This window comes from Ciona robusta, chromosome 14 (assembly GCF_009617815.1).
Source record: "Ciona robusta chromosome 14, ASM961781v2".
Lineage (NCBI taxonomy): Eukaryota > Metazoa > Chordata > Ascidiacea > Phlebobranchia > Cionidae > Ciona > Ciona robusta.
In genome coordinates this window covers 5341357-5355895 of record NC_143248.1, presented here as the reverse complement: position 1 = coordinate 5355895, position 14539 = coordinate 5341357, and the positions used below count along the sequence as shown (strand labels likewise).

The 14539-nt window shown below is 37.8% G+C and overlaps 1 protein-coding gene across 3 annotated transcripts; it reads left to right on the top strand.

The window, feature by feature from the left end:
* The first annotated feature begins 613 nt into the window (after positions 1-613).
* On the top strand, positions 614-14468 carry LOC149725333 (uncharacterized). 3 transcript variants are annotated; one of them, XM_089892573.1, is made up of 13 exons: positions 614-882; positions 1332-1427; positions 1485-1655; positions 2717-2848; positions 3240-3400; positions 3711-3764; positions 4160-4330; positions 10497-10736; positions 10966-11142; positions 11329-11498; positions 11871-12090; positions 13287-13484; positions 13739-14468. In XM_089892573.1, the coding sequence occupies exons 1-13, from the start codon at positions 711-713 to the stop codon at positions 13964-13966; spliced, it is 2190 nt and encodes a 729-aa protein (XP_089748699.1). In that variant the 5' UTR covers positions 614-710; the 3' UTR covers positions 13967-14468. The 3 variants fall into 3 exon arrangements, with proteins under 3 accessions (XP_089748699.1, XP_089748698.1, XP_089748697.1); XM_089892572.1 differs by having other exon boundaries at positions 3237-3400; positions 13742-14468; XM_089892571.1 differs by having other exon boundaries at positions 3237-3400.
* The last annotated feature ends 71 nt before the right edge of the window (positions 14469-14539 follow it).

Below are 14539 nucleotides of genomic sequence, written 5' to 3'. Positions count from 1 at the left end.
AGGACAAGGTTTTTATAATCCCTTGAATGTTCTTTGTTTACTACCAAAATGTACGAGAAAATCGAATGAAAAGGTGTCCCATCTTCCCCCATCCTACTATATAAATAGACTTTGTAAGGGACTGTAACATAGATCGAATGAAACCGCATATTGGGCATTTAAATATTTCCTGTCGCGTTAACTGGCAGTTAGTTATTCAAAAATTGTGGTTATTATGACGTAACAAGCTTATTAAAGGGGTATTTCTGATTGTGACGCATTTGTGAGGATTGTCAACCACGCGCTTGGCTATTGTTTGCTTACAGAACTCACGCATTGTTGTCATTAAGCCAGTGTTTCCGACGCTAAACTATGACTCACGCAAAGTAGAAATCGTTGCGCAACACTGCAAAATGGAAAGTACCAATATATCGGCGTGAAGAGACCGTGAGAATTAACAAGAATTTATCGACATGCGGGGATTTTTAATATTGGCTTTTCGGTTAAATAATTAACTTTTAATTGTTTGTTGCATTCGAACGATTAAGCTGCTTGTGACGAAATAAACACACATTGTAGGGGAATTTTTGATATTATTCCAACTATTAGCATAAAGTTTATAAACACGTGACTCACTACGTAACAATATATATTGCAGATATTTTTAGAAGCGATTTGATTGGATAGTTTGAATTTAAAATTGACCAATCCGTGACAACCTACATTCCATAATGGAAACCAACAACAAATCGAAAAAAGCAACGTCACACAACAATGACGATTCACTGACGCCATCGGACACTTCTGAAGTCGATAATTTGTCTTTATTACGTCACACTAGCCTAGGAATCCCCCTTTTGAAACCGGATCAGAGACAAATCTCTTTGCCGGCTGGAGCTATCGGTAAATATGCATAGTAGGATGGGGGAAGATGGGACAACTTTAGCACATAATATCCAAATATACTGATTATGTTTTAAACAATTAACAGCGGTGTATGGGAGTCGTGAGGATACAGTTTTATAATTCTTCAAATGTTCTTTGTTTACTACCAAATGCGACGAGAAAATAGAATAAAAAGGTGTCCCATCTTCCCCCACCCTACTATATAACATAGTACCGTGGGGTAAGATGGATACCGTTAGCAAATATTATCCCATATTTCCTAAGCCTACTTTGAACTATTCACAACGTTCACGTAGAATTGTGAAGGGGCATTTAAATAACTCCATGAACCATCTTACCCCAACCTAACATATGTATTCTGTTATGTTATTTATGTTCTTATGACGTCATAATGTTGGTATTATTAAAACATCGAGATCAAATATATTTTATGCAACCCACAACAGGTGGTGACGTAGCAGTGTTTCCGAAGGCCAGTGTTGACCAAATTAAATCCGAAAACAACAAGTTGCGCCGAAAAGTAAACTATATGGAAAATCTCGGTAAAAATTTGTGAACGCTGTTTTTTATTGTGAGGTCAAAAGAGTTATTGTTTTCAGGCGTAATCGTGACGGACGTTAAACAAGAAAATCAGAAATTATTTGAGGATAATTTAAAGCTGCAAAGTCAGATAAAAGAAATGCAAAAATTACTGCAGCAAACTTCGGGAAACTTCGGATCCGAAGATCTCCGAACAAAACCCGAAGAAAACCGAACCCCCACAGCAACAGGTACAACATAAAAGCTTTATTACTTAAAATCGCAGTGGTATCAAACAGCGTGTTACTTTCACACGCGAAATTCACTTTTTTATTGTTCGCAAACACGTAGGTGATTTCCATGAGAAAATAAAAGGAGCGCTTTTTTTATTTCCTTTTATTACTTGTGCGCTGTAGGCGCGGGCATTTAAGTGGTTTGACATATATTATAATATTCTTAAAGATCTAAATGTGGTTTTAATTCATTCTCAAACTAACAGAAGAAAATTCTACATGGATATTTACCCACTCTTAAACATTTAAGTAGTCACTCACGCCAAACCTTGAAACGAACTATATATGACGTAATACACAATGACGTAACCCTAAACTTGAAATGTCAGATTTATCCATTGTATGACTACATATGGGGATTTCTGTACTTTCTATATTTGTTTTCTCTTATGATTTGTCTCAGCGTGAGGTCTGAAAACTAGACGGTTACATCACAAACCACAAAGACAGAATATCCGTTTTCATTTACAGTAAACTTCCTCACTGACTGTAGGCCCCATCTTGTCGTTGCTACAGTAATAAGATAAGGATGTTTCGGGGTATCATGGGTAATGAAGCAAAGGGGGTTTATTTAACGTTGGGTTCAGACCAGGGGGTTTCCAGGACGCGTGGGTGATGCGTAATGGGGTGAATAATCTAACCCAAAATCACCCTGCAAATACCTCCGAAAATAAACCCATTCGCAGTAATAGAACGTTTTGGGCAATTTGTATTCCCGGTATTACCCCACACTACAACGTACTAACGTATTTTATTGTTTGGACACGAACATTTAAATGTATGGGTGAGGTCCTAAGGCGAGGCAGGTTAGGGGACATACGGTTTATTTTAGGTCAAACTTTGTTATTACCAAAAACGAACATACGTAGGTTTTATACACGCATGAGTTTTAACGAAATATAATTGTATTGTTTGAATTTAAACATTAAAGGTAATGTATTCGATTAGATTTGAACTTATACCAGAAAATATATTCTATTACAAAACAAAGACTAATATTGATCATTTCACATCATCAGATGACGTCACCAATTCTACCCAATCAACAACCAACGAGGGGACAGACGATAACCAATCAACATCGTCGTGTTGGTCACGTGTTTCTACCAGCCAATCGGAAGTCACTACGATGAGTGAAGTTTCAACGAACGGTGAGTGACGTAACAATGACGTCACTGTATTAGTGTATTGGTTAAGATTTAACTTATTTGTAAAATCGTGCTAAAGAGTATACGTAAACTATGAATTGACTTGGCAGTGAGCATGAGGTGTATAGATACACCATGTGTCTGGTGTACAAGAAGACACCCGTGTTATAACTCGACAGTGAGCATGAGGTGTATGAATACACCATGTGTGACTGGTGTTTAAGAAGACACCCATGTTATAACTCTAGGGCGAACACGGTTGTTTACTTCCATAGTTAGTAAGGCCCACCAAATTAAATGAAACTAATTTGCATATTCACAACTCCGCCAACCGATCATTTGCATACAACCCACAAACACCATTGTCTAGTTAACAAAGAATTAATTGTAGCAGAATCCAAGGACGCTATAGTACCAAGTCATAATGACGTCACAAATGAAACACAAGAAGATTCAGAATCGCGGTTGGGGGGAGAGGAAAGCAGGTTACTGACGTCACTAATGAATGACGTCAGTGGTGGTAACCATGACGACGGAAATAATCCAGAATCGAATGTAAGATTTTATCTATTTATACAACGTTACATAAATTATGTTCGTTGTTTTCGAATACGGCAGCTGTGTTTCCACTTATGATGCAACAAACAACTAATAATGACGTAACAATAAAGTCCAAACACTTGCTCAAACGCGAATAATGCAATTCCAGAATTTTGGTTTGTAAATTTCGCGGCCGCCATCTTTCGCCGCGCTTTAATTTCGCTGATTATCCATGACGTCACAGTGGCCTGCGGCGATCAATAGGAAATATTTGTTTCATCACAACCGCACATATTTGTGACGTAATAACCCATCATTGCCACAGGAATCGAAAACATCCTCGGCGTCGAATGAGGAAGTTCGACTTCTCAACTATCAGGTGAAAAATTTTGACTTTTTATTTTTATTGTCTTTTCCCATAATTTCGATTAGAGACTGTTAACTCGTGTAGGCTTTAGAAGTAGATGCGTTTTTGTCTTTGTTTATGGTTTCCTAATTCTAAATCTACGAGACACGTTTAGAGCGAGACACGTTTTAGGGGAATTGGGATTTGGGCCAAAGTTGGCCCCTTACCTTCACATCCAATTATAACAACACGTCAAACTGAGTTATACGACGCACATCGTAATGGTATATATACGATAAACACGTACAGACAAACATTTCGCCCATAATTGTATATTCTATATGATTGAGGTCCTAGTGTGAAGCACACCATGGTACATCAACCATTGCTGGCGAATCTATTTTCTAACTAAGTTTCTTATTTCTTAGATACGACAAGTAGAGGAAATGGTTGGCATACGAAGTAATTCAACCGGGAACGACTCCTACGTCATCAGCGGCGATACTAGTGTGACGTCACAATTCACGAAGCTAGCTGCAGTGTTCGGTCGACTTGCGCAAAGGGTTGTGACGTCACAGAAGAAAGTTCGAACGTCGAAGGTAAGCGTTGTCTTATTATGACGTAAACTAGCTGAATTGTTTTGCGCCAAATATGGAAATGACCGCGCGTAGACGATTTGAAAACCCCTGATTTAAAGAAACGTTCTGATTGGACGGTTTACTTCCCTCGAGGTTACGAAAGGCTAGTCACGTGACGTTGTTGACGACCGTGGAAACCCCCTACGTCATAATAGTCGTATGTTGCGCACAATCGAGGTATTGTTACGAGAAGATTAAAGATTACAAAACAAGCTGCAAAGTATTTGCAATTAGTGAGACATAAGACTTAAGTTTCATTCTAAAAATAACATTTATGCTTATTTGCCGCGACCAGACATTACACACATGAACAGTCAACAGTCACACGTCACAGTAAAAGTACAAATGGTAGAGACATTTAAATGCCAACGTTTACGGAAAACACCCATACCTCAAACCAGGAAATATAGCAAGACGTCCGTCTGTTATTTGTCAGGTTATAATGTAGGAAACAGCGGTTTCGGGAACTTTGCCAAAAATAAGTAAGTTAGTTCTCCTATGTAGGCAGCAGTTTGATTTTAAAAACGTGTCGACCAAACGTTTATAGTTTAACCGCAATAACTGACTTACCTAAATGGGTTTGTAATTTTTTATTACGTTAATTTTAGATAAAATCGGTCGGCAGGTGGCGTTACGGAGCATTGGCGAGAATGAACTGTGGCGTAGTGTTTGTCATTTATCCAGGAAACTGGTACACTGTTTGACGTTTATACCTAAACACATGGTGTCGCAAAATAACAATGTTATTATTCGAATGTCACGTAGTCAATACGTAGGAGGTCACGGTATTTGCATATTCAGGTCACGCCACACTTTATGTAAATACAGGTTGTGTTTCACGTACTTCCCCGACCGTTGCTTAACGTTATTGTAACTCGGCGAAAGGTCACGGCTCGTGTAATGTGTAGCTAGATTCTGGGAAATGTATTTCATGGAAGAGTCGCCAAATAGCCCATGTTTGCTGGATATATATAACTATATTACGTTGTGTAATATTGCTCCAAAACTACGTGTTCTTGGTGTATATAAAGTAATGTGGGGTAAATGGGTACCGTTAACACATAATAGTTGTGTTTTGGGGTAAAATGGGATACCTTATCTTTTATAATACTTCATGTCCCAATCGTGTTTTTACAAACAGTCATCGCCCTTTTAGATTCGTAAGAATACGGCTGTGTATATTTCTATAAAATTACTTGTTTACTACGATATATCTTTAGTACACCATTAGTTGGACTCGATATTTTGTTTGCTGCATATTTAGTAGCACTTGGTGTATTCTGTTATGATACAACGAGAACCGTCCAACAATATGAGTGCCAGATCAAGGCAAGATTTACAAAACGTATCACAGTTATTTTGCTATCATGTTATGCAATTAAAAGCAAGAATGTGTTCTATTCTATATGGTTCATAAAAAACCAACATTCGGGTCAGACTTATCCCGTAATACAGAGACTACCCATATAATAACGGATCATATCATAGTCGTTATCAACCAACTTAAACAACTAGTTATATATGTCCTTCTCGAAAACGGAGCGTCAGGTTTCATATTTTGGGCTTCCCCGTAAGCAGGACTCGCGACTAAGGTCGATATTCGAGAATTTATTCTCGTGGGAGTGTTATATACGTCATAAAGAAAATTGTCTCGAACGTTCGATAACAAGAAATTAAACAATTCCGTTAAAAGTTAGCTACATTTCCTGTTATTTAATAATAATTTACGTTTCCCATGCTTAATATAAGAACCACGCTTGGTTGGCTGCAATATTAATGATTCGTTTAGTAATATAGTAGGGTAGGGGAATATGGAACACCTTTTTATTTTATTTTCTCGTCCCATTTGGTAGTAAACGAAGAATATTCAATGAATTATAAAACCGTATCTTTACAACTTCCATAGACCGTTGTTAATTGTTTAAAACACGATCAGGATATCTGGACATTACGTGCTAAAGGTGTTCCGTCTCTCCAACCCCACAATATGTTATATACGGGTAAGGTGCTACGCCAAGGCATATCAGGATGTCTGGGATTTAGGAAATAGTTAGCAATATTAGATCAACACCCAGGAATATTTACTTTTTAGCGCCACGACAGGGTTTCGAACCCACTACCTTCAAGTTGTACAATTTAACATTGACGTCGTATTTACAGTAATATGATTGCATTCCGCATGCGTATTGTTATTGTTACTTCCGTTGTTACACCGGCGAGAGACCGGTTTTGAGATGGGGGGATCCCCGAGCTCCAAACTCGCCTTTTGACCTGAGCGAGCGAACGGTTTATTTGTGAAAAACGTCCGCTGGTGTGTGTCAACGTGTGTATGCTAACTGATAAAACTGTGCGCTCAGTCGATTATAGAGTTACAGGTTACAAGTTGCAGAGAGTATGAAATAGCACAAGCTAATTTGCCAATAAGGGATTGCCATACTTATATTATACCTCCCAGAAACTGTATATGTATATATACAGTATATGATAAACAGCATCTAGAGTACATACAGTAGATTGCCCTGCTGTAAAGAATACTTTGTGCGGCCACGTTAAACCAACAAACTATAGTTTGGAAGTCTATTGTGTGGGAAAGTTTCTAAGAAAGCGCAAGTGTTGTTTCTACTAGCAGGGGCCGTTCGTGCGTTAGAGTTAGTGTAAGTTAGTTATAGTTGTTGATATTTCTTGTGTTGTGTTTAAATACCAAACGTGACGTCAACTTTATACTGCATAGGTTAAAGCGTTAGTACCAGCAGTGCGCTTTACGTGGGTGAGGTTATCATAAGGCCTGACATTTATAGTACAGTATGGCCCGTTAATAACACCATTGCATGTATTAATACTGATCATAACAATGCACGTGTATCATCTATATGACTTATAACGGTAAAACAACGCTAACTACACCCACGGTCGTGACAAATATAATGGTTTACTCATTACAATAAATACCTTGCTACGGTTTAATAGCATTGTACTTTATCTAGTATGTAAATCTACCGTTACCAGCCAATGTAAATAGAAGTTCTGCTACCGTTGCTACTATAGGCATTATATAATACTTAGTAAAATAAAGTTCACGTTTTTACCGCATCAGCAATTTAAAGTTTTACCTTTTTATTTTAAATTGTGAAATGTATGGTGTTTTATTTTGTTATATAACGATGCAGTTTGTTATATAATGGTGTAGTTTGTTATATAATGGTGTAGTTTGTTATATAATGGTGTAGTTTGTTATATAATGGTGCAGTTTGTTATATAATGGTGCAGTTTGTTATATAATGGTGCAGTTTGTTATATAATGGTGTAGTTTGTGATCATTTTTAAAAGCTTCCTTATACAAAAGTAAACTTCCTTAAAAACCCCATAAATTAATCGAACTTCTTCTTTTCACTCTAAAACCCCCTAATGTTCGGGACTTCCCCTTCTATATCAACAGTTTTATTATCTGTTAATGTAAGTTTAAATGTAAGGTATTCCCCAACGCTTGGTTTCGGGAAACCCCCGGATCCGCTAATATTCTCCGCCGCGTCAGCAGCCAACTTAAACATTTTCTTCAAATATTTATTTACTCCCTTGGGCAAACAAGCGTTTCAAGTGATTTGATAGTTTGAAATTAAAAAATACGTAGACTATATTGCTATGCGCCATAAACTAATGTAGGTCATCGTGTTTGAAATGTAGGTCAATACATATAGTACTGTGGGGTAAGATAAGACACCTTTAACAAATAAAATCCAAATATCCTTTTAAACAATTAAACAACGGTCTATGGGAGTCGCGAGGATATGGTTTTATAATTTTTGAATGTTTGTTTTTTTACTATCAAATGGGACAAGAAAATAAAAAGGTGTCCCATCTTTCCCCACCCTATTATACAGTATTTCTGTGTATAAAAGCAAATGCGATAAAGTAGCCTGTTTAAATATTATTTAAGACTTTGAGAGTTGATAAGTTTTTACTCTGACATCTGGTATATGCCTTTCATTTTATTTTATGGTATATATAATACACGTCCAGATTTCTTTCATTAAAACTGAAGGAAATTCTAAAACTGAGGAAAACTTACAGCTTCTGATTCGACTGATTATTGTACGTCATATTTACGAGGGTTTAAGGTTTAGTGACGTCACAGAGGCCATTATGATAAACAAAGGTGGGCTTGGTATTTCCAATCACGATGTTCCGGTTTCGCGTATTATTATTTCCATGTGTATATGATTTCTATGGTAACGTGGGCAGTTTCAGTTTCTGGTATTTTTCAATATTTACGAAACAAATGCACTTGTGATGCAACATAATATTTGCTTGGTCATGAATGTCATTTAATCTTTTAATCGAAAACTTGAATAGGCGCAGCAATTCTGTATTATTGTTCTTCGCCCAATAGCAAATATTACAACAGTGTACATATATATGCGGTTCACTTATATATCCTCAATCCTTTGTACAAGTTACGCAATACTGTTATACCAACACAAATGGTGCAACAAGATACGGTAGATCGGCGAACAAATACCAGGATTTATATAACCTCCTATTTAAGGGGAACTTGTTCCACCTGCAGGGGGTTCCCCCGTTTCTATCCCAACACCGCAGAGTTTAAAACGACGCCAGTTCGTTGGTGGAGCGCAGTGAGTTAGAGCGACGCATCGCGATCGAAACTTTCGGTTGCTTCTATGTAAATCAGACTCAGTTACTTAAATAAAGCGTACAGTGTACACAACAAAAGCCAGCTAACCAAGCAGAGTGTATAATGTACAATGGGGCTTCTTAAGTAACAGAATTAGTTTATACGGACTTAAGAATTTTGTAAGTGTGAATACTTACGGTGCGGCTAATGGGGTCTGAGGTTCAAGTAAGAGATAGCTTAGAATACTTAAATAAATCGTAGATTTCAATAGAATGTTCACAGTTGACAAAGTAAATTATGGATATAATATAAATTGGGCTGTTTAAATGAGCTGAGTAAAATATGAATACAGTTAGATCAACTGTTTAATTTAAACCAGGATAAGCATACAATGCAATACCAACGTAGTTGTTTTACATAAAACCTTTAGTTTTGCATGTTATTTAAGTCAATTTGTAAATAAGATTGAATGATGAAAGTTATAAACATAACAAAGCTAAAACCGTGAGTCTATATGTTTCATTGGCAGTCTGATGGTGGAAATAGCACTCAAAATGGGCAAATGAACGTTTTTTTCGCAGTTTCAAGGGCACAGTTTAAAATAGGGTCGTCACGCTTTCTGATAAAGCTTTTAAAATACTTTATCAACGCAGCTTCGTAAGTTTGTATTCGTGGTTTCTGCGTCTAAGTCACGGTGATAGCCGACCATATTCCTGTCAGTTCTATACATTACCAACTAAGTCGTGTTTATTTAAAGGCTTCGTATACGTATACGTGCTGTAAGACTTAGATAATATTACTTAAACATGGCTTCTGCTTTGGCTTGCAACATTGGAATCCAACAATTAAAACAAAAGAACGACCAACGCGATTCTATTCTGGACTCCGATGACGAAACAATAGACAGTTGTTACGTAACTGGTAACCGCTCGGAAGACGAAACTAGCTTATTAGAATCGGATGGAAATGACGTCACTGATAATGACGTCAATTCTAGTGACGTCAGGAATAATGTTGATGAAGTTACGGATATTTCGCAACCTTGTGACGTAAACAATGAAGAAGCAGACGATTTCCCCCTGGATGTTATGACGCTATGTAGCGATTACGCGAAACAGTTGAAAGAATTTTATCCCCGTGTTTTAAGTCAGTTTGAAGGAAGCAAAAAGTCACTGCCTCTTATTATTCAATCGGCGGTACGTTCTTACTTCACCTGGTTTCGAACCCACGAACCTTCGGCTCATACGATCTATTTAACATTATGTTTTGTACGGAATATCATCTGCTCGAAAATTTATCAATAGCCTAAATAAATGTTGAGTCGTAGCTTCTTAGTATAAAGATCACGGTAGCCTACTGTGTAAAAGTATATACATTATTATAACAGGCCAAGACTAAACTATTTTTTCCCGATAAACAGTCCAGCCCCATTTACAATTATTTGTATTAAAACAAATTGAAAATTTTAAAGTTAAATAAACTAATTTTGTATTACAGGCATTCTGCAATGCACTGATGGTGGATAACGATAAAACCAAAGCGAGACTAAAGGAACTTGAAGAAAAGACAGCAAGACTGGAAAAAGAAAATGCACAGCTTAAGAGCGCCGCTAGACGGTCACCTGTTCAAGCAGACGACTCACCACAATCGGCAGGAGAGAGCTCGTATGAAATGGATCGAAATTTAAAGGCGAAACTTCAGGCAAGAATATTGAAGCTGGAAGCTCAAAGAACTGAGGTAACATATAACTGGTGTGTGATGTCATCACTTGATGACGTAATCATGAATTCATGACGTCACTTTATGGTTCTTTCCACCATTGGTTATGTAATGGTCAGCCATACCTTACAAACAAAATTACAAGATGTAGAAATAGAAACACCGTATGTTATAAAGATTATTGTTACCCAATGCAATTTCAATAACAAAAGTCATTTACGTTTATTTATGACGTAATATCCCCCAGATTCTAAGAGTTAACAAGCAATGGGATTCACAATACAGACGGTTGAAGCAAGAGCATGACAAATCTATCTCTGACGTCAGTAATGACGTCACTAGGACGCAACAAAAAGAAACGAAGAGAAGGAAAGACATGGAGCTGTTGTTGTCGGCGGCGAAAAGGGAGATTCAGAATGCAACAGTAAGTGTAGAATGTTTATATGGGTGCTAGTAGTTTCTTCACCACCTTGGTGGATATAGTAACCATTTTTACATTAATGTTTTTTTTGTATAATCAAGTTACTGTATACTGAACTCAATTTATCTTACACTGGTTCAGCTGCTGTTTAGTGCCTGTACTAATATCTAACTCGTTGATTAATTTCAGCAAGAAAAATCGGTTCTAACTCGACGGTGCGCCACCACGCATGCGCAGAGCGTTGCGCTCAAACTAGAGGTTACGAAGTTAAAGGAAAATAATCGGAAGTTGGAAACCGACAACAGTTGTTTGGAAGCTGAGAACGCGAGGTTGGGGCAAGCGTTGGAGGCCGCTTATAGGTGGGTGGGTGTGTTAATGTTATGCTGCTATAATGCTAAGTGTATTAACCCCAAGAAAAATAATCTTCACAAACGTTCTATATATGGGTGAGGTCTTACACGACGATAGTTGTCATGGGATCTGGCTTTATGTCAGAGTTGATCGATTACCCAATGTGTTGTTTACTGTTGCGCGTGATAGATCAATATGTTTCTTTACTATATGATAAATGCATTCTGTAAGGGTGAGATCGTACAGCTATAAGTGCACCAGGCGGCATTTTAGACAAGGGCCGATAATACACCATATACAGACTAAAACGTATAAGCTTGCTTTACACTACGATCAACTCTGTATCTGTATCCACGTAAGTTACATATATTATCCAACAGCATCAGACAACGAATGTCCGAATCTATTCCACCTGACGCTCTACCGACATCTAGCGGGATGATAAACAACAATAACAACTTCGCTCTTCCAACAAGTGACCCAACCTCCCCTGGGTTCAACAGCAACGAACATCCGCCAATAAATAGCAATAATTCTGAAGGGAGGGAAGACATCACGTTGGAAGAGCTAAAAACCAGGGTGGAGGTGTTACAACAGCAGGTATGTGACGTCACTTTTAATATCAAGTTTACAATTATCAAGTATAGACCTATTATAATATAGCAGATGTTTCACCAAGTCTACTCAGTCTTTTACAAGCACTGATGATGCCAACAGTTTTTGGTGTATGTTATACAAAATCCTAATTAAAAATATCAAGTTTACAAATATCGAGTATAGACTCATTATACTATCCCATATTCCCATCTACTCAATTTGCTATTTACCATACTGGTGATACTAACAGTTTTGGGAAACTTAATTCACAGTACGCAGTATAAAGATACGTGTTAGCATTCTAAGATATATCGTATGGCGTTATTGTTGTCGTCGGTGAAAACCCGGAAGTGTTTACTTAATTTTCCCACAGGCAAACTATTTATTATTGGACAATTTTAAACCAAGCCGTGGGAAAGTTACAGATCTTAAATTCAAATTAAAAACCGACAAAGCAAATTCTTTTCGCTAGGGGTTCCTAAGTCGTGAGATACCAAGTTACAACTTTTGTTTGATAGTAGTCAGCGTAGTTTTTACCCGGTAGCTGAACAAATATTTTACTAGTTAAAAAACAGCGACTTTTTGCCCAAATTTCGTATTCAAACAGTCGGGGCTTCCCCGTTCGTGACCACCACTCAAATATCTCGTGCCCATTAAGCGAAACATCGTCACGATTCCCACAGTAAAGTTAATACCAAGGTCCCGCAGCATTCTGCCGTGTTTGCCGATTTACAATTTGGAAATTTCCGCGCGTTGTTACGTGGTCTGTACGAACCTGTAGCCTAAACCACACCTGCTTTCTCACGACGCTGGAATAACCCGTTTGCATAAAATCAACATTTTAATCAAAAGCAAAGTGTGGTGTTAAATAAACTAGACATGTGCAGACAGGCCTTTGGTATTTAAGGTTTAGTGAAAGAAAATTCGCAAGAAACGAGTTAAAAATATTTGTTCGAAAATTTTAAACTCAGAAGTTTAAATTTTGTTGAAATGAGTTTTTTTGTTGTTTTGTCGGTACGCTGTTTGTGGTTTATCTCACTCACTGTTTGTCAGTTAGAAAATTTGTAAAAAGTAAAGTACCTTGTCGGTTTGTCGGTACACTGTTTGTCGCTCATTTTACTATACGGTACGCAGTCCGTCATTTATCAGCTACAAACACCCCACACCTAGTATATAACGTAACTTACATTTCTCCGCAGGTCAAAATATACCGAGAAGACTTTGAAACGGAGCGTCGTGACCGTGAGAAGAGCCAGGGAGAGAAGCAATCCTTGGACGAACTCCTAACCCAGGCACGCCACCAGCTGCACGCACTTACGCAACAAGTAAGAACAAACGAACAAGATTTTAAACAAGAGAGAAGAGAAAAGGAAAGACTTCAACGGCAATTACAATGGGTACGTTCGGAATGTTTAAAAACTACTACAAGTAAAACGTTTAATTATTGTTTTAATGACTGTCGTTGATAATTCCCTTTGTATTTTAAAACAATTGTTATCGAGGAAATTAACAAGTTATGTCAAGTGCGTTATTCTGTCTTTTCGTTTTCCCATTTCATAAGGTTCGTTACCATAATCGAAGAGACAAAAGTTATTTTTAATATTATTGTCTCGATTATTATCATTGTTAAATTATCATTGTTTCGTCACAGCAGACCGTATCACGTGACCAAAACCGTTACCTTGGCGAACCAATCGCAACTACCACTAGAGGCGCCAACGACCCTCCGGCTTATTTCCATAGAGACAATGATTACGTCGCAAACAACACGCGTGGATCGCGTCGACGTCAGAGGGGAACTCCCCCACAGTACCCAGGTCCCAGTGACATCACGGGGGAAAACCTGCTGTCTTACCCCCCCTCCGACCCCCACTACTAACCCCACATACGTGGGTCCCTGTGGTAGGGTCCTGTATGACGCGGAGGGGTGATGACGTAAGCGTGACGTCATTTGATCAAAGATGAAGAGCCATATAGTGAGGAGGCGAAAAAGATAAATCATTCGACAGCTGTCAATCAAGATGATTGACAGAAGACAATAGTTGCATTAGATTCATCAACATAGATATCGCATAAAGTTCACGAATCGATGTACACGCGTCACTTCCGTTTCGTAACAAAACACTTCGTCACAATTAACTATAAATTCTTTCAATCTTAAATATCACCTCAATTATTTATCATATAGTTATTATTGTTTAATAACAATATCCACCATTGTGCATAGCGCTTTCGGGCGATAACTGTTTATGACGTCACTGTCGCTACATTTTCTATATTCTGACGTCACAGTAAGCTTTGTTACTCATAGTTGCAGTATATATATATGTACAGCAAGCTAATACAAATATATTGAACGCCAATAAACTGAAGCAATTGTACATACGTGGTGTGGCAACTCTGCAGAGTGTAGTTACAACATGTACGGTGAAACTATTTGAGGTGATTCTAT